The sequence below is a fragment of the Pan troglodytes genome, chromosome 6, assembly GCF_028858775.2.
Source record: "Pan troglodytes isolate AG18354 chromosome 6, NHGRI_mPanTro3-v2.0_pri, whole genome shotgun sequence".
In the NCBI taxonomy this organism is placed as follows: Eukaryota; Metazoa; Chordata; class Mammalia; order Primates; family Hominidae; genus Pan; species Pan troglodytes.
In genome coordinates, this window is record NC_072404.2 from 173,006,540 (window position 1) to 173,027,580 (window position 21,041).

At 50.8% G+C, this 21,041-nt stretch overlaps 1 protein-coding gene across 7 annotated transcripts in view; it reads right to left on the reverse strand.

The window, feature by feature from the left end:
• The window catches only part of PTPRN2 (protein tyrosine phosphatase receptor type N2), a 1,123,220-nt gene that overhangs the window by 412,913 nt on the left and 689,266 nt on the right, over positions 1–21,041 (reverse strand). For all 7 annotated transcript variants that reach the window (XM_024358152.3, XM_024358150.3, XM_024358149.3 and 4 more), the window contains one exon: positions 5,514–5,578. In XM_024358152.3, coding sequence (XP_024213920.2) covers positions 5,514–5,578 — 65 coding nt within the window. The remainder of the gene's footprint in view (positions 1–5,513; positions 5,579–21,041) is intronic.

The following is a 21,041-nucleotide window of genomic DNA, read 5'->3' on the forward strand; positions in this document are numbered from 1 at the left end:
ATTTCCATTTGGCTTAAAAGGTTTTAATTCCACTATCTGTCATCACTTGCATTAAACGCAAGCGCAGGGGAGAGATTTTGTAAATGCTATTAGATTTCTGTAATCAAACTCTGCTTTATATTCCAGAGTCAGGGATTAGAAGAATTTTAAATACATTAAAAATCAGAATCGTCAAATTCAGGCTTAATACTGAATAAGGCAATTACAATTAGAAAAAAAATCATTAGCTGTTAAATAATTTCTCAACTTGTACCCCTTTCTCCCATTTTCACCACTGCAAATCTACTCCAAATATATAAACCTCCTGAAACTACAGCAGTGACTAAAACAGACAAACCCTTCCATCACAGAGCTCCCATTCCAGGTGAAGCTGGAGATACATCCAGGAATAAGGCCCATTGTTTCCTCTGAAGGCAGAACCCAGCCGTCACCTGCATTGCTTTCTGCACTCACTTGGGGCGACAGGAGACACAGATGCTGGGCTTGAGGGCCCTCTGGGCACGATGTCCGTGGGGTCAAGAGCTTGAGAAGAACCATCTTTTGAAATGTAAAATGGCCACGTAGAGAAGGATAATGCTCCAGGAGCTGGTCTCCAGCATTTGGTGGAACGAGAACAAAGAAATGTCTGGAGAAGGCCAGGAAGACAGGCAGGTCAGGGTGGATGAGCTCCTTGTGGCCAGATCGTAACCAGTGGGTGAAATAAACACTCTAGCGTTTGGTAATTTTCTGTCCCAGGGATGACGGAGCCTCTGCCCCTGGGAATGGCAAGGTCCATCCTCTGCTCGCTCAGGGGCCAGAGAGGACACAGGTTGGATGTGGATGGAAGCAGAGGCGTGGTGCTGTGCAGGTGAGCTCCTGCCTCTGCCCTCAGCCCCCACGGTCTCCCGCAGGAAGCCCATCAGCCCAACAGTCTAGGGAGAACCTTCCTTCCCACATATGAGATGGGTGGGCATCAGGAGTGGGCAGAGGCCAATTCTTTCCAGAGTTAAATAGTCCACTTCACAGATAATCTGAGCAGCAATTCAGATTTCCATGCATTGAATCAATCTACTTCCTAGAGAGAGCTTCACAAGGAGCAGTGATGCCATTTCCATTAAGAGATAAGAAAACCTGACGGGAGAAACAGGCTGCAGCAGGAAGATCAAGAGCCCTGCGTGGCCCACTTTAAGTGTGAGGCTCCTCTACAGATCTCCCAGGAGAGAAAAGGAGGACACCTGTGGCCATACACACCTGTTGCTCGGTGAATGGGTCAGGGCTGGAGACATAGGCTTGGGATCATCATCGAACAGATAACATAAAAAGCCAGGGCCCAGGTGAGTTCCCCACAGGAGACAGCATGGGCAGAAAGGAGGAGGGAGCCAGGCCCTGGAGAGTCCGATCTGTAGAACTCACGGAGGAGGAGCTGGTCGACTTGAAGGGAACAGAGATGGCCGTCGCACCCAGTGAGAGCAGAAAGCAATGCAGGTGACGGCTGGGTTCTGCCTTCAGAGGAAACAATGGGCCTTATTCCTCGATGCACCTCCAGCTTCACCTGGAATGGGAGCTCGTGATGGAAGGGTTTGTCTGTTTTAGTCACTGCTGTAGTTTCAGTTCTTAAAACCTGCCTGACGCATATAAATACCTAGGAAGGAATGAACGAACAGCTCACTAAACTGAGGCTGAGCAGGGACCCTCGCACACGCACATCGAAATCCCACATGATGCGTGGCATCAACTCCGGGGGGCACAAAGCCGAGAGAGCACAGGAAGAAAGTGGATCTCCAGATTCCAAAACTGAGAGGAGCAATCAAAACCAGGCGTGACTGGGAGCTGCTGCTGAAGTGGCTCTTGGACATTTGGAATCTTTCTGTGGATCCAAGTGTGTGGAAGCTGAGAGCTGGGGTGTGAGTTCCTGTGGAAGCTGAGAGCTGGGGTGTGAGTTCCTGTGGAAGCTGAGAGCTGGGGTGTGAGTTGTGGAAGCTGAGAGCTGGGGTGTGAGTTGTGGAAGCTGAGAGCTGGGGTGTGAGTTCCTATAGTCACACGAGGACAGCCCTTGTGGCCTTGGGGTGGATGGAGATGGGGACTCCACATGAAGCCCAGGACCTTGAGGACCTGCCTCCCTCAAGATTGAAGCCCAGGAACAGACCACCCACCAGCTGGGGAAGTGGGGAGGGGGCTGAACCCCAGATCTGTGCATGTGCCAGAGCACAGTCCACACTTTATTGAATGAAGCAGAAACTCCCAGGTGGGCAATTGACAGGAAAGTGGATCGGCTGGGACACTGAGGGCAAAACTTCTTATCCAGAAACTCTCACATAGAAATTCATACTTCAGTATCATCAATGCCTGCTGAGGGTAAGCTCACAATTCTAAAAAAAGACTTCATCAACCACAAAAGAGGATAGACCCACAGGAGGGGGTCAGCAGATGTGATGAGCAGGAGTTGTAGAAAGCGAAGACTAGGAAACGGCCAGAGGGTCTGAACGAGACCATAAAATAAGCCAGAGGATCTGGACGAGACCATAAAATAAGCCAGAGGGTCTGAACGAGACCGTAAAATAAGTAGGTTTAAAATGATTGAAAAGATAAAAGAAGATATCAAACACATAATCAAAGTAGAAGGCAAAAGAACAGATTTGATAAATTACTAAATAAAAATTTTTTTCTAAGTGAAAAATACAGTAACCAAGAGAAAAGTACCCAGCATTTGAGTTTTACAGCAGATTAGACAGAGGAGGAAGGAACGTGGGAGACAATTTCAGGAAATAATCTGTCGTGTAGCATCGAGGGAGGGAGAGGTGAAGGCGTGACAGAGGGTGCTGAGACAGGGTGGATGGAACAAGAAGGTCCAACCCCTGCCTAATCAAATGCTGTGGAGGCGTCAGGACCGTGATGGGAATGAGAGTGAATGTTTACGCGTGCTCACTCGTCCGCACTCTGCCACCCCAGAAACCTGCACACAACCCAGTGGTGGGGGTCCTGGGACGATCCCCATTTGACAACACAGGAAGCAGAGTCCCGGGGTGAGCACAGAGACCGCAGGAGGCCACCGTGAAAGAGATGGCGAGGAGTAGCTCTGCAGAGTCAAGAAGGGGCCTGAGTGAGAGGGAGCACCAAGTATAGCACAAAACCCAGACCCTCCGATCCAAGCAGGGAGTGCCTGGACATCACAGGTGCCCAGCAGAGGACAGGAGGAGCTGGGAAGATGAAACCCAGATCCCCTGATCCAAGCAGGGAGTGCCTGGACATTACAAGTGCCCAGCAGAGGACAGGAGGAGCTGGGAGGCTGAAGCCACAGCGACCAGGCCCTGTGGCTCCTCCAGCGTGGGAAGGGCAGCTCTGTCCTGAAAGGGTGGCCATGGAGGTGCTGTCCCCCAGGCTCACGTGTGCGTGGGAAGGAGCTCCGTTGTGAGTGGGCAGCCGGGGAGGTGCTGTCCCCCAGGCTCACGTGTGCGTGGGAAGGAGCTCCGTTGTGAGTGGGCAGCCGGGGAGGTGCTGTCCCCCAGGCTCACGTGTGCGTGGGAAGGAGCTCCGTTGTGAGTGGGCAGCCGGGGAGGTGCTGTCCTCCAGGCTCAGGTGTGTGTGGGAAGGAGCTCCGTTGTGAGTGGGCAGCCGGGGAGGTGCTGTCCCCCAGGCTCACGTGTGCGTGGACAATAGCATCTGACCTTCCATGCTTAAGAGGCAACGTGTGGCAAGGCACATGGCAGAAGCCACTTGGGCTGGAGCTGCCCAGTCAGTGGCTCCACCTGTCACCATGTCCTGCCTCTTTTCTGGAGTGGCCGGAGTCCAGGTTTCAATGAGGAAGGTGTGTCTGGACACCAGGCACCACACTTGTCACCTCCCAGATGAACCCCAGAGTCTCCCATTCCCCGTCCCCCACCCTCACCCCTCCAGCCCTCTCAGGGCAGAGCCTCCCTCATGTCCACAGGACCCACCTCCCCACCCACCACAGCCGCTTCTCACGGGGCCTAAATATTCCACAGTACAGCAGAGGGTCCCAGCCTCGACGCATTCTCTGACCAGGTTACAGAGATGGCTCTAACCTGAGTCCATCTAGATTTGTCCCAAATTCCTGGACACCATTATCCCTCTAGGAATGACTTAGCACCAACCACCACCCCACGTGATGAGCTCGGAAGGGAGAGGAAAGACAGGAGGACACCACAGCTCCTCGTACACGCAGGAGACGCACCTCCGACATCACATCTTCCACATGCAGGAGACTCACGGCCGGGTCACAGCCACCCCCGACTGACTTCACCTTGGAGCTACTTGGCCCCTCCGCATCGGTCACTGCACCTTCCGTGGGATGCAGGTGGCTCTCGGCAGCCCCCCAGACTCTTGGCTTCTTTCTCACCCTTCACTGGGTGCTAAAGAGACAGCAAGCTCCCGGGAAAGACCAGGGCATCACCAGCTGCCCAACACCTCATTCATCCGGCACGAGCCAGGAAGGCATCGAGAAACACCAAGAACAGGAGCACCTGTCCGGGACGTGCACGCCAGTTTCCATCAGTCGCCGGCTGCTCTCCTCTCCCACACCCTGCCCGTCATTTAACCGAGACGCAGCCAGTTTCAAAGCCCTTCAGGCTATTCTTAAGCAGGCTCTGCGTGGGAAGCGCAAGAACCTCTGTTTGGGAAGAGCGGCCAATTAAGCAGCTTATTTCAAGAGCCCGAGTCTGGGGCCTGGTGAGGACGAGATTTCCCCACAGAAGCAGCTTGTCTTTAAGTGGCTCCGCAGAGGGCGGCTCTGCTGTGTAGCGAGCACACTCATAAATAAGCGCTCCTTCACAGTTAATTATCTCTAATGGCGAGTGCTGTGAAACCCGGAATCTCGAACGCGAGAGCGCAGATTGGTTTCGGTCCACACTGACTGACGAGTGGCCACACGCCATTCCGCAGAGGAGGCGCGTCCGCGCTCTGTGTGCAGTTCATTAAGTTGTCATGTCAGGGGAGAGCGGCCATCGGCGCGGTGCGGGGAGGCGCCTGCGGCTCCAGCTGCTGGAGGGGCCTGGCCGAGCGCCTCTCTGATACCAGCATGGTAAGGTTTGGACACACAGGGGCTTGATAGATTTTCAATATTATGGAAGCATTTCCTGTTTTATATTGCCTCTCCCAAATGTGCGTCCTTCGATATTGAAGATACAAGCATGTCCCACTGAATCCCAGGAGGAAAGAGTAATCCCTCTAGCCCATATTCATTTTCACACACTTGGCAACTACAAAACAGCTGAAGAAGGAAGGAAGCACCTATTTTCTGAAGGCTTCTCCGTTCTTCTTAGCCATGAATGCTTTTTCTTGTGGGGATACTAAATCAGGACTTCAAAGGCCCTAAGACATCATTGAACTCGCCAGGCGCGTTTCGCCACCGTTTCCCACCCGCAGAGGGTGCTCCTGCTGCAGCCCACTGGTCCTCCCAGGAAAACAGGACCTTGGCTGAATTAACCTGCAGGTCCAGCCTCTGTTCTCACGGTGTTCGCCAGCACCCAGACAGCACTGCAGATCGCAGAGCAGACGGCACCCCTTCTGTTACTCACCGACCCGACTCCGGTTTGAAGAATTTTCAGTCCAGAGGTTTCCTCCAGTTTGTCTTTGTTGTCAACTGTTAGGAAAAATCAGAAAGCACAAGAGTCAGGTTGGAGAGGTCCTCAGTCTCCGGGCACCTCTGAGTATTTTCCTCTATTGAAAATTTCAATTACATGACTGCTTGACCCGCCTACCTTAATGGAAGGGTCATGAACAGGCCCAGAATTAGAACCTGCACGAGGCCCCATTTTCCCACTGACCCAGTGTGCGTCCACCTCGGGCCGGCACAACTGTGCGCTTTCGGTTTCATCTAGAGAGGGGTGTCCCACCCGGGTCCCCAGGACTGCTGTGAATCACTGATGAGAAATATGTAGACGCATTCTGCAAACTGCAACGTCTTATTTTAAAATTACGTAATCGTTTGTAGCTGTATAATTACTGGGAAATATGTTTCATTAACCAGCATTAGGTGTTGATAAAAGACTCCGTAGAAGGCAAAGCTGAATGTGCGTATTTCTGCCATCAGCACCGCCAGCTATTTTGCAGCCTCTTGTTCATGCCCTGACAGGAACACCCTATAATAATTTCGCTCCAATAAAAGCCTCACCCTGGTTTTCTCCTGATGTAGAATGAGGAAGACTTTCAGAGAATGAATTGCACTCGATGGCAAACCAAGGGAAATGAGCTCTGGAAACAATTAGCAGATGGAAATGAAACCCCAGTAATCCTAGCACCAACACAGCAAACCCACCTGCCCCACTTCACAGAGAGGACGGGTGTCACAAGGCAATTGACCTTGGCTTACGACTCTGTGGAAATATGTGTTTGCATAAAGCCCTTGTCACTTTGGAGATGAAAACCAGAAAAAAATGGAATTTCACTGCAAACCCTATGAATGAAGAGTGCCTTGCAATTGTGATTAATACAGGATGAGATAGCAGGAAAATATCAATTACTCTCATCTCTTATTGTAACGCCCCTGTGTTAATCTGGGGTAATGAAATTATTCCTTTCGGAGAGGGACGCGAATGAGATCTTGTTACAGCCTGCCCTCCCTGCTGTTGGGGCCTCTCCATTGTCTTATGGAAAGTTTTTCCCTTTGAGCAAATGCATATTATTTTCTACATATAACTAATTACCTACTGCGCTGAAAGAACAAGACAGACAGAAAACAGTCTGGGCTAAAGCAAAACTCCTTTAAGACTTTATGATGGGGTAGAGCCCCAGGGGAGGGGAGGACACAAATGTAAGCCTTGGGTGGCAAGAGAGCTATAAGGCCATCGGTGCTGCTGTCCTCCCGCAAACAGAGGAGACATCTGACAGACTGGCAAGCTTCTCTCAGGAGGGTAATAGTGGACTCTTTTAAGCAGGCTGAGGAACAGAAAGTGAGTACAAATGCAACCTTAGAACCACCCTGGTCACTGCTGCAGAACGGTCACCGACGTCAGGGTCAGGAATGAAAACGGCAGCCCCAGCCCATAGTAATGAGAAAAATCCAATCTGCCGGGGAGCACCCTTTTCCTGTGAAGGGCAGGTAACAACTGGGTCAGGCTCGGCAGGCCCACGGCTCTGTCGCAGCTACTCAGCCCTGCCTTGCAGCGTTGAGGTAGCTGCAGACCACGCCTAAGTGGATGGTCATGGCTGTGTTCCAACAAACCTTTATTTACAACAGCAGACAGTGGGCCTGACTTGACCTGCAGACTGTGGTTGCCAAGAGGTTGTCTGGCTCTAGTCCATTCTCCACACTGTGCCCAGGGTGTCACGAGCAGTCAGTCTAAGGGTGTCTGTCCATCCTTGACCTCAACATCCAGACCTCTGGCTCCAAATCCAGACACTTCGGTGGCCCTTCAAAGCCTTTCAATGGTGTCCCCTGCAGGCATGGAGAACTTGCCTTGCTGGCCCTGAGGTCCAGGTGGCACTCCTTGCCCAGATATTGGGCTTTTCAGCACATTTCAGGCATTCTCCGTCCCCTGCCAGGATGCTCTGAGCTCCTCAGTCTGACGAAAACGCAGTCCTCCTCCCAGGCAGCTCAGGCCCTACATGTGCTCAGGGGCACCCCCTCCCTCAACATCCTCAGCACGGCCCTCTGTGTCTGACAGTTCACGGTGTGCAGGCTGCCTGTCCCCTGCATAACAGAATTGTAAATTATGGCACTGGGTAATTTCTGCTCTGTGTAAATGCTCCCATCACAGTTGACTTTAGCGCTCATGTGACACTACTAAAGGGAATGGGGAGAGATACTGTCTTAGTCCATTTGTGTTGCTGTAAAGGAACACCCAAAGCTGGGCAATTTACAAGGAAAAGAGGTTTATTTGGCTCACAGTCCTGCAGGCTGCACAAGAAGCATGGCACAGGTGTCTGCATCTGAGGATGCCCCAGGCTGCTTCCACTTGCGGTGGAAGGTGAAGGGAGCCATGCAGTGTGCAGAGCTCACATGGGGAGAGAGGAAGCAGGAGAGGGCGGAGGGAGGGCCAGGCTCTTGTTAACAATCAGCTCTCACAGGAGTTAAGAGAGCGAGAAGTCGCTCACCTCCACCCTGGGAGGGCATGAATCCATTCACGAGGGATCTGCCCCGCCCCATCTGTCCCTCCCCCAGATCCAAAGCCCTCCCACCAGGCTGCACCTCCAACATGGGGACCAAATTTCAACATGAGGCATGGCGGGGCCGAACCAACCAGATACAGAGTTGCAGGCGTGCGGGGAAGAGTTCCCACCATGCGGACGTGGAGGACAGAAATCATCTCAAGTGCCGATGACAGTAAAATGTAGAAAACCAGTTATAAAATGGTGAGCTTTAGGATTGATCGCCTCTGCTCTTAACATAGTTTATTTAAGTGTATGTTTTTATCATTCAATGTTTCACAATGGCTGTACTGAATAACGGGCTCACAAAATTCCTGAGAAAGTAAAATTAGTTCTACTGAGTGGATGCAAACTGTCCCCTGTGCTGGCACAGTGCTTTGTTTACACCCGAAGTGGGGCCTTCCCGTCCGTGTTTCCTTGGTTCTGAAGTGGGACCTTCCTGTCCGTGTTTCCTTGGTTCTGGAATGCACACTTCCCCCAGCTGAAGTGGGGTCACAGCACGGGCCAGCACGGTAGTGACTAGGCAACTCCCGCCACCCTGAATTGGCAGTGCAGCAAGGTGCATCCTTGGAGGCCTTGGGGAGGGAATGAGTCCTTGTTTCTACCTGAGCACTTTCCATCGGGCCTCCTATGAGGCCAGGAACGCGCCGCAGCAGAACTTCCGGAAAGGGCGTCAGCTGCGGCCAATAGTGACTCAGAGGATGATCTTGTTGGCTGCAGTGGAACACTCATGAGAAGTGCGGTGCCGCCAACCCTGCGGTGGCCTGGAGAGCACGTGGGGACCAGCCCCGCAGTGGCCTGGAGAGTACGTGGAAATCAACCTCACCGTGGCCTCAAGAGCACGTGGGGACCAGCCCCGCGGTGGCCCGGAGAGCACGTGGGGACCAGCCCCGCGGTGGCCTGGAGAGTACGTGGAAATCAACCTCACGGTGGCCTCAAGAGCACGTGGGGACCAGCCCCGCGGTGGCCCGGAGAGCATGTGGGGACCAGCCCCGCGGTGGCCCGGAGAGCACGTGGGGACCAGCCCCGTGGTGGCCTGGAGAGTACGTGGAAATCAACCTCACCGTGGCCTCAAGAGCACGTGGGGACCAGCCCCGCGGTGGCCCGGAGAGCACGTGGGGACCAGCATCGTGCCGTGGAGGCTCTCAGTGGAGGGGCTCCGAGTGTGATGCGCGTCAGGATTCTTTAACCCACTGATCACTAAAACTCCTTTTAGATGCCGATGCGAGAGTGAGGCTGATAAACGAGTCTGAGAGAGTTTGTTCAATAAATACAAGATCATCTGAGGTGATTCCAAAGCACGTGCTGTGGTTCAATGGCACCGTCTCTGCTCTTTAGTGGACCTGAGCTGAGAAATGGCTTCCAAGTCAGTGAAACAGGCATGGTGGTGAGCTCCTAGTAGAGCTGCCTCCCAAGCTGATTGTGAGCCTCTCCAGGACAGGCAAGGTTCTTCAGGGTCTATGACTGCACTTTGATGCTTAGGGGCCTGTGTTCTTTCTTCAACAAATACATCCATGTTGCTACAAAGAACACAATTTGGGGCCACCATCCTAAGCAAATTAATGCAAAAGCAGAAAGCCACACGCTGCCACACGCGCTCACACGGAAGTGGGGACCAGACATCGGGTACTTACAGCCATAGAGATGGGAACAACAGACACCAGGGAATGTAAGAGGGAATGTGAGAGGCAGTGAGAGGGAGGTGGGAGAAAAGGGCTGAAACTCCCTCTGGGGGACGTGCTCACTACCTGCATGACGGGAGCAAGTGTACCCCAAACCTCAGCACCACCAGTATACCCAGGTCACAAGTGTACCCCAAACCTCAGCACCACCAGTATACCCAGGTCACAAGTATACCCCAAACCTCAGCACCACCAGTATACCCAGGTCACAAGCCTGCACATGTACTCCCAGATTCTAAAATAAAAGCTGAAAATTAAAAATACGGATAAGTAAACAGATGTGCCACCGACAACCCTCCCACATGCCCCACGGTGCTGCCTCTTAGAACTGACCGGACCTTTTAAAATTTAGTTCAGTCAGTTTAAATCAGCAATTGAAGCAAACAACCTGAATTAGTGTTTGGTTTTTTTTTTCCTTTTTTTTTTTTTTTTTTGTACTAAAAGGTTTTAAGAGAGTACAAGGGACAGTTTCATTCTCGAGCTAATCTGAGACTGCAGTGTAAGTCAAAATCGAAGTCACAGAGTAAAATAATTGAAAAGTAATGAAGCTGGCAGTGGCTACATTCCTGCCACACACCAAGTGTCGGGGCAAGCGCTTCCCACACTTCAATCCGTCTCCCCATCCAGGCTGAGGATTTCCATGCACGCTTCACAAGCAGCTGTGAGGACCACGTGGGAGCCTCTGAGCCAGCATGGCCCAGGTCTCGGCACACAGCAAGCGACTAATCCATGTGCCCTCGTGACAGCGGCTGTTTCGCTGCATGTGTCGTGGCCGGGCCACTGTCACTTCCTAAGGAGAAAGTGCTGTATCTGCTGCGTGTCTGAGACTCCAGTGTGCTCTGGTCTCTTGTGCTATTAACTCGCCGATCAGTGCTTCTGCTTGTGTTTTGAACATCAAACATCAGCTGAAGCATCGCTCAACGACTTTGCTCCGGGTGACTCAGCTATCAAGGTCTTCCTCCCACAGTGGAATTGCTGTGTGCCCCACCAACAGCACCCACAGCAACAGGATAAAGGTCACCAGGATTCTCCTGATTTCTTGTTTCCCAAGATAGGGTCTCTTCCTTCCCCCACAGGCCGGTTCCTTCACAAGAGGAGTCAGGAGCTCCGCAGGCCGCTTCTCAGAGCCCATCACTCCCGGTGTCACTGCTCCCCTCCCGAGGCCCCGCACAGGGTCTGCTGAGTGATGCCCTCCAGCACTGTGCTGGGCACTGACATCCAACCTGCCAGCTCACGTCAAGAAACTCCACCATCCTCTGGAAAGCCCGACAGTGCCCTGAGCAGGTGCCGGGGAGTCTCACAAAGCACAGAATCCGGGTCCCAGAGTCCCCAGAGTCCAGCTTCTTGCCAGGGAAATCTCTTTGGAGATTGCTGAGTGCTTTTCGGGGGCGTCTGCGCGTTCCCTTGGCACCGTGGAACGAGCCAGTGTCTGTGGGGCGTCAGCTGACTTCACGCGGTCCTGTGTTCCGGCCCCTTTCAGCGATGCCTGTCCTTGCTAGTTCACTTTCTGGCTTTGAGATTTCTCACTGGCAGAGAGAATCGAAACACAGAGAGGCCGCACCTCCCTCCTCCTGCATCGCGAACCTGCACAAGGGCAGCCTCCAGGGCACAAGGGCAGCCTCCAGGGCACAAGGGCAGCCTCCGCAGCACAGCCCTGCGGTTTGTTGCTTCAGATTTTTTTTTAACCTCAAATATGCCTAAAAGGAAAAACCACGCCTCGTGGTCCCCGGCATCCTGTGGGTCTCAGGCCACCCCCGACACCTCTCGACATTATTCCTGCACCCTTGATGCTCCGCCGGATTTCTCTAAACGGCCGCGTGGATTCCCTTTTCCACACTGTTGGTGGAATTGTGACAGGTGCTGAGCTCTGGTCCTGACACGTCTGCACTGGGGAGCCCGCCGTCCTCTCGCGGGACTTTTGCCCACACCCGTGTAACTGAGGACTCACACCTACTCCTTTTAAGTCTAAAGTAAATACCTGCTGATTCTCAGTGTCCTTTTGTTCCTTTTTATGAACTCCATGACAATACTGCCAATTTTTAAGTCTCTGCTGAACATATTGAAGGAGGAAAAGAAGAAAAAGCCTGCTTCAGCCAGATGTCCATCAAATGCCAGGTCTGAGTTATGTTTTGAGCCAAGCTCTGGGCCTCCCGAGTCTGTCAGGCCAGGGCGTGGAGACAGTTGGAGAAGCTGCCTTAATAAAGGCACAGAACAACAGAGAAAGCCCGTTTTTATCTTCATGGGAGACAAAAAGGGTTTCCAAACACAAAAAAGAAGTCCTTTAAAATTAAATTCACTAGATGAAGGATATGCAAATTACCTGAAGAAGCGGAACCCTATAATGTTCTCAAAATTCTGCAATAGCCTATTTAATTAGTATTTTAATTTATCAGACTAATTCTTTGCACTTGACAATTTATGCAGCATTCCATATAATTAAGCAGGCAGCTACAGTGGAATAATTTTGCCTACTCTCTTTATCCTCGTTATTTTAACCTGAAAGAATGTGCAGAAGTCTCTTCTGTAATCTAAATTACAATGGGGATCACTTAATGGCTTTGCTCCATTAGAAGGTGGGAGGGGAGGGAGAGCCCCCAGGCCCGGGGTGAAGCTGTCACCTGGAGCCTGGCCGGCTTTCTGGACAGCACCACTGGCTTCCTTAGGAAGGATCCTCCTCCCTTATGGGGTGGAGCCTGGTTTCTGGCCGAGCTGAAACGACGTCCCCTAGGGTAAGACCTGCATCCTGCGCCTCACAGCCACCGTAAACAAGCTGCCTCAACGCTGCCACTTTCCACCCAGGGCCCCCGTGCAGGGGGTCAGCATCTCCGGGTAATTTGGGGACCTCTGTGGACTCTGCCTCTGCCCTGAGGTCAGCCTTCCTGAAACTGGAAGCCACTGGTCAGGATTCCCCGTGCATGTCAGCAAGGTGCCCAGCCGAGGGCTTTCCTTAAAGCGGAAGTCATTCCTGGGAAGAGGAAGGGGAAAGAGCTTTGAAGGAAGTTGATTCAGTGATTGGAGCTCTGGTCCCAACCGGCACCTCCTTTCCTTTTTGGGCATCCCAGGGTGGCCACAGAGCCACTGGGAGTGCAGAGGCCTCCTGGGCCCAGGCGAGCTGCCGTGTCGCAGACTAACACGAGGCCCACCTGGTCGCAGGGCTGATCACAATTCCTGTAAAGGAATCTTTTAAAAATAAGCAATGTCCATACTTTCCTATTTCAGCCCATTCTCTTTCCCCATGTCGTTTTCTGAAAAGAACTCTAGCAGGGCCATATGTGAGGCCCACGAGGGGCCCCACCTTCCCTCGGAGTGGACAATCCCGGACTGGGCTCTCCCAGTGGTAATAGGTATTCTATGAAAAAATGGGGTCTTTATTCATACAAGGTTAAGAAATAGCCTGCCAGTCACTCAGGCCAAACCTAAAACTCCTAAAAAAAAAAACAAGGTTTAAACATTGCAAACCTTCTTAAAGCTTTTCACTCACTACTGTGCACTGTGAGCCTTTCACTCACCCTCTGGGCGCTGGGGCACACGCTGTTCTCCCAGGACCATGGGCGGCGTGGAGGATGGGCTAGGGGCTGAGGGAGACCTTAGGGAGGGGCAGGGTAGGAAGGACCCACGTGTCCTGAGCCCCTCTAGACTGGGGGCTCGCCAGGGTCTGAAGCTTCCTGGAGAAGGCCCTGCTGTAAGCTTCTTTGGTTCTGGGACCTCTAACATGTCTTAACATCAAACACGTGCAGTGACACTTCAGTCTTCATTTCAGAACCAAAGACTCTCATTCAGCAAATCCTGAGATCCCGAGATCCTGACACCCTGACACCTGTTGGAAAGGTCTGGAAGCAGCCATGGAAGATGTCGCACAGGCCCTTTGGGACACTGGGCTGTGGAAGGCCAGCGTGGTGTGTCCCCAAGGGTGGTGGGACTCAGAGGGTGGAGAGGCTGGCCCTGGAGGCAGGTTCAGGGTAGGGGCCGGGGTCCCCACCACAGCTGGAGGGAGGTGCACGGGGAGGGGCCCTGAAGGGATGGTGGCCACCCAGGACCCCCCACAGCAGGTTTTCCTGTACAGGTCAGAGAACCTTTCTCCGGAGAGGCCCCTGCCTCACACAGAGTGCTGTCCTGACACTGTCACCCGCAGAACCCTCTGGGCGACTTGCCATAGCCAGGCCACGTGCAGCTCTTTTTTGTTGGGCTGTGATGGTGGCTGGAGGCAGGTCCCATCCAGAGCACAGCCCTGGCCTTCTGCAGCCCTCTCGGCAGCCAGCCCTGCTCCTTGGAAGTGGTTCTCGGCCAAAGGCCTGCTCCTGTGTGAGCAAGATGTCTTGGGGGCAGGAGGGAGCCAGGGTGCATTTACGTGTATTTAATCTCAGTCCCACCACGGCACACGGTGCCCAGGGTCCTCGGCTGACCCTACCCCTCCTCAGCCCCCAAAGCTCATCCTTCCCCAAACCCTTGGGGAGGGGCCAAGGGTCACAGTGTGGCTGGTGATAGTGGGGGCAGGAACCAGTGTTTTATGCTCAGATCTGTGCTGATGTCACACTTTGGACAGCCAAGGGGGCGGGAAGATGAAGCATAAAACCACCTTCAAGGTGGGTGTGGTGGCATCTGGGGTACCCCGTGACCGAGCAGTGTGGCCCGAGGGTGAGAACGTGGGCTCGGAGAGGACCAGGCCACAGCTCTGTGCGGCCACTGGCCAGCTGGGCACCATGGGAACATTCACCCCTGTGTGTGGTGTGTCCTGCGTGGTAGTATCTCCTTGTCCTGTGTGTGGGGTGTCCCGGGCGGTGGTGTCTCCCTGTCCCCTGTGTGTGGGGTGTCCCGGGTGGCAGTATCTCCCTGTCCCCTGCGTATGGGGTGTCCTGGGTGGCAGTATCTCCCTGTCCCCTGCGTGTGGGGTGTCCCAGGTGGCAGTGTCTCCCTGTCCCCTGCGTGTGGGGTGTCCTGGGGGTGGCAGTATCTCCCTATCCCTTGCGTGTGGGGTGTACTGGGTGGCAGTATCTCCCTATCCCTTGCGTGTGGGGTGTCCCGGGTGGCAGTATCTCCCTGTCCTCTGCGTGTGGGGTGTCCTGGGGGTGGCAGTATCTCCCTATCCCTTGCATGTGGGGTGTCCCGGGTGGCAGTGTCTCCCTGTCCCCTGCGTGTGGGGTGTCCCGGGCTGGGCCTCAGGCTTCTCTTTTCCACCCTCTTCTGCCCCCACGTGCTGTGTTCAGTCCTCAGGCCCTGACCGGCATCTGTTCACTGATCAGAGCCATTTTCTTTCCTCCAGCCCCATCCTTTCTGTGGATCTGATATCCCACCTGTCTTCTTGCCACTTCCACTAGGATGTCCAATGGTGTCTCCACCCAAATTCCTGACCTCACCAACTTCCCCAAGCCTGTCTGTCCCCCGTGACCCCAGCCTGCCAGGAGCTCAGGCCCACAGCCGCAGAGCCGCCTTTATTCTCCTCGGACACAGCACAGCGCGCCTGGTGAGGCTGCAGGTTCTGGCCTCAGGGTGCACGTGGGACCGGCCGGCGTCTGCGTGGCCAGGTGCGTCCAGCATCTCATTCTCTGCTCTGGATCTTGCAGAGACCCCAACTGCGCTGCCTGGCTCTTCCATCTATGGTGCCGGGCCCGGCCTGGGAGGGGCTGCGCAGGCCGAGCCGCAGCATGATGTCCCCTGCGCCCAGCACTTCTGCCGTGCGAGCCTTGAAAGGGCCTCCACCCCTGCAGCCTGCATTCCGTGGAAGCCACGTGTTGCGTGAGGCCTTTCGTACCTGGGAGAGGGAGGTTTGAAGAGCGGAAGCACTTAGGCAGGAGAAAAGACAAATTAATGAACGTGTCAAATCCTGCTGTTCAGGTTGCAGAAAAGCCAATGATTTCTGCATAAAGAAGTATCCGTTCCTGGCAGTGCCAGGCGCCCACTCTTGCGTTTCTTTGCACGTCGGCTCACAGCTCTAGAAGTACTCACGGACAAATGTGGAGGCGCCCCGCAGCACCCCACAATCCCTTTCACTTTTCCACGTCTGTCGAGACAGGACATGCGTGACTCACGCAACCAGCTCATGACATCAGCAACTGCAGGGATCTCAGAGCCAGAATTGCAAATGTCTTATTCTTACAAAAATATGGACTACAATTTGATTAAATTGTCACAAAATACAATTTAAAATACAGCTCTATTTAAATACTTTTGATTGAAAATTTTGATATTTTGTGAATTATATTTGGCTTTAGAATTTTAATAATTCACATTAAATCTTTTTGAAGAAAAATAGCTTTTGAAGCATAATTTTAGTTTACAATTTTAAATGCCTTTTTATTTTTAATGAAAATACTTCTACATCTTGTACCCTGTGTGCAATTACAGTTGAATCATTTCTGTCTAAAACACCCCAACTTTATGAAGATCGTCATTAAACAATCTAATTAGTGATTTCATGAAACAAGGGGAATAAAATGCATTTACAAATAAATATACAATAATTTACAAAATTATGTATGTCCTTAATTTATTACTCAGCCCATCGAGAGAACATCACTACTCACAGGATTATAATCCAATCCACTGTCTTTTTCATTGGATTAATTTGCAGAAATAAAAACGATAGCTTTATGCACATTTGAATAATTTGTTTCACTATGAACATATATTTTTCAAAGTATGAAGCATTTTTTTAGCGGCTAATGAGCCTCACACAGACTTTTAAATGTCCAGAAGCCCAGCATGGAATGCCACTTGCCCTCTGGCCTTGGGCCCCTCGACAGCTGGACAGGGGCTGACTCTATACACAGTGAGGGGGGAGGATGCTGGCCACTCACACACACTCAAGCCTCTCCTCAAAGCCCTGCGCTGGCGCATCTCACCCACAGTGAGGTCTACAGTCCCGGCCACAGACACAAGGCCCTTCAGAACCTGGCCCTTGGCTGCTGCCCTGACATCACCTCCAACAGCCCCCTCGCCCCTGCTCAGCCACTCCAGCCCCTTCAGCGCAGGACGCCCCGGCCAGCTCCTGCCTCAGGGCCTTTGTACCTGCTCTTTGTTCCTGACCCTCAAATGCCTGCCTGCAGCCATCTGCATGGTCCTCCTGTTCTCACCCAACATCGGGCCCTCATCCCATCACCTGCCTGTACCCTCATCCAGCTTCATTCTTTCCCAAAACATTTATCACCCTCTGACATGATGCATGCTTATTATCTATTTTTTCTCTAGAATATCAGTTCCACAAAGCGAGGATTTGCCCTAGTGCTCAGAACACTGTCCAGCACATTAGAGGACCTCAACGATTATCTGTTGAGGGAATGAATAAGTGACTTATAGGAAGCATGCGCAAATTAACTCCCTAGTGGCAGCGTTAAAGCATTACTATCTCTGGGATGATCATGCCACCACTGTTACCTCTATTACTAAGACCAGTGGTGGCACTCACTAGTGGTGCAGGGAGGGAGTTTCCTATACCTTCCACACCCACAGTTCTAGTTTTGAACTAAAGAGCCAACGATAAAAGGATATCTGAGGATTCCTGATTTGCAGTCTCATGATTCTCTTCCAATATGGGCTGCCAGCCATGAGCACGGGTGCAGGATCACGCACCTACGCCGTGGGAATGCGTGCAGGATCATGCACGTACACCGTGGGAACGGGCGCAGGATCACGCACGTACGCCGTGGGGACGGGCCCAGGATCACGCACGTTCGCCGTGGGGACGGGCCCAGGATCACGCACGTACGCCGTGGGGACGGGCCCAGGATCACGCACGTACGCCGTGGGGACGGGCCCAGGATCACGCACGTACGCCGTGGGGACGGGCCCAGGATCACGCACGTACGCCGTGGGGACGGGCCCAGGATCACGCACGTACGCCGTGGGGACGGGCCCAGGATCACGCACGTACGCCGTGGGGACGGGCCCAGGATCACGCACGTACGCCGTGGGGACGGGCCCAGGATCACGCACGTACGCCGTGGGGACGGGTCCAGGATCACGCACGTACGCCATAGGAACGGGCGCAGAATCACACACGTACACCGTTCTGCACAGCTGGCGGAGGCTTTCTCTTTCCCACATGGTGTGGTGTAACCTGATCGTTTGTATGCAAAGCAAACCCATGCACAGCTGACTGTGTCAAAACACAGCCAGAAAGATGCCATGCGGCAGGGCACGTGTGTGTGTGTGTGTGTGTGTGTGCGAGCGCGCGTGCGCCCCTGCGATCAGCCCAGCAGACAGAGCACGTTCCTGTAATGTGTTGTGATCCACTGCGCGGCAACAACACAAAACACAAGAAAATGTTTTGATGTTAATCATTTTACATCAAGTCATCTGAAAGTAGCATGTTGCCCCAATGTTTGGATGTTTAATTTTGCTAACTGTCAGAAGGAATTAAAATAACCCTGGAACATAACTGCTTTCCTGACAATTATTTACTAAAACCAGAGATGCCATTTAAAGCTTAATTCCCAGAGAGGGAGAAGAGAAGGGGGGTGCCCTTGCCTGTGCCTATGCTGGAAGTGGGCTGTTCATCATCTCTCTTTTCTTCTTTGGCGGTGAGGCCAAAGGCGCTGTGGCACAGCAAGCCAAGAAGAGGCTATCCATGAAGAAGATCGGTCTCCATGCTATCGTGAACGGGGGCTGATCCCTGACCACCCGAAGGAAGAGAGGAGGCAAGATGCTGTGCCCACAAGACCCACCCCGTGGAGAAACGTCTGCATGGTGACTGAGCTTGCAATGCGGTGATCTCCAGGATGAAAAGATGCCCCCTTAGAGATTTACCACGATGCAAAGACGCTCATTTCTACCTGAACAGCCAGGGTCCCATCCTGCTTAGTATAGAAATAGCAAAGACGTTTAGGGAGATAAACTAGATGTGCACCTACTGACATGTGTATAACGTTCAGTGTTTTATTAAACATGCATATATCACGGGCTCCTAGAAATGATTCCTCTCACCAACTCAGATGACTTTCTCTTGAAAGTTAGAAGTTTTGGGGTTAATTTGTAATTCAAAAATATTAATATTTTATATTTATATTCCATTAAATATTAGGAAGATACCAAAGAATATTACAAAATATATGTTGGTTCCAAAGAATAATAAGACAGCAAACACACAGGATACCTGACACTCTGAAAAGAGATAAAACATTAAAATTATCTTTGATACTCTCTGTGAGCTCTTCTTGGTCCTATCAAAGCTAATAACTCTCATGAATTCTGGGTGCATAGTTTCTTTATGTAGACTTTTTTTTTCACCTATGTGTGTATCCCTAAACGAAATACTGCATAAGATGACATAATAACATACATGTTCTGTGATGTGCCTTCCGTCTTCTGCCAACCCTGTGTTCTGAGACTCAGATTCGGTTTTGCATGTCATGGTGTCTCATGCATTTTCATTGCTGTGTGACTGCATTCTATACATATGGAGCATCACGCTTTATTTTTCCAATCACTTGCCCAGTCCGGTGGGAAACTGGGTTCTTATTTTTCCCTCCATAACTGAAACAGTATAGCCATGAACCTTCTCACACGTGTCTCCAGGCACATGTGGAGAATTTTCTCCAGTACAATCACTAAGACATAGATGTCCCAAAGGGATTCTATCAATTTACACTCCTGTCACCAACACACAGAGTTCCTAGGGCTCCGTGTGCTCATTGGTTTAAGCTTTAAACACTGTGCTGATTTGGTAGATTTACGTTGTATCTCCTTGGGCTTCCAATGTGCGTGTCTTTGATAATTCATCAGTTTGTGCATCTTCGTGTATGTTTATTCATCATTCATGCTTCCTCTTACATGAAATTTTTGTTTTGCCCATTTTTCTACTGGGTTATTTGTCTTTTTCTTACTGCTTTGTAGAAGTTCTTCAAACATTCTGGATACCAAAACTTTGTCAGTTACGTGGGCTGCAACTATCATATCTCAGTTTGCGGCTTGGCTTCTTAAAGTTCCTGGTTTTAATACAGTCTAATTTATCATTTTCTTTAAGGTTTGCATTTCTGGCATCTTGTTTAAAAAATTCTCCTTTAGCTCAAGATCATAAAGATATAACTCTGTTTTTTTCCTAAAAGATTTTTGTCCTTCACATGTAAGTCTGATATTGAAGAACTGATTTTTGTATGTGATTCAAGGTAGAGGTCATTTCATTTTTTTCTCATTGAATACCCCATTTCCCCACCACAGTTTCTTGTAAAGGCCATCCTTCCCACTGATCTGTAATGTCAACCCTGTTATCAATCAGTTCTATTTAAGGGTCTACTCCTGGGTTCCCTCTGTTCCTGGCCCAGGTGTCTCTCCCTGCACAGATCCATGTGATCTTTCTTACTTTAGTGTAAGTAGTTTATGCTGTCTACACACGAAGGCAGGTGTTGGCTCTTTGTACTTATACATTTTGGAATCAGCTTGTCACGTTTGTAAATAAATAGTTTTTGGATTTTTGTTAAAATTTTATTGAATCTAGAAGTTTGATTGTTATTAATAGCATCATTGTTCCCAATCTGTGAACATGTAAATCTCTCCATTTATCGTCTTCAACATCTTTTAAGTTTTATATTTTTCCCCATAAAAGTCTTATATATTTAACATATGTGTATATTCCCAGGACTTTAAATTTTGATGCTATTTTAAATGAGTATCATTTTTAAACAGCATTTTCTAACTTTTTTTCCTAAATATACAAATACAGCTGACTTTTGCATGATTTCATATACAGCACCCTTCCTAAACTATCTAATTCCATTAGTTTATCTGGATCTTCTTCTGTCTCTTCTGAGTAAATAATGAGGCCGTCTGTGAATAATGACAGGCTTGCTCCTTCTCTCCTAAGTGCACCCTTTATCTCTCCTTCCTGCTTCACTGCCTGCTGAACGGACCCTCCTACAAATGCTTGTAAGGGTGAGAGCCCACATCCTTGTCTTATTTCTGGTGTTCAAGAGAATATTTCCAGTGTTTTGCTGGGAAGCATGATGTTTCTGTAGGGTCTTTAAAAAATCAAAATAAGAACAAACTAGTCTTACTTTATTCAACATTTTTATTATGAATGAATGTTAATATTTAGCAAATGTTTTTACCTGTATCTATTGAGATAATACTTTTTTTCTCTTTTCATTAATGTGATAGACTACATTAATTACAGCTTTAATTGCTCATGACATTTTTTAAAAATAAATTGCTGGATTTTAATTTGCTATTATTTGGCTTTTACACCTATGTTTTTGAGGAAATTTTTCTCTAATTGTCATTCCCTGTACTGTAATTACTGAGTTTTGGTATCAAGTTTATGCTAACCTCATGAGCTGTGTAGTC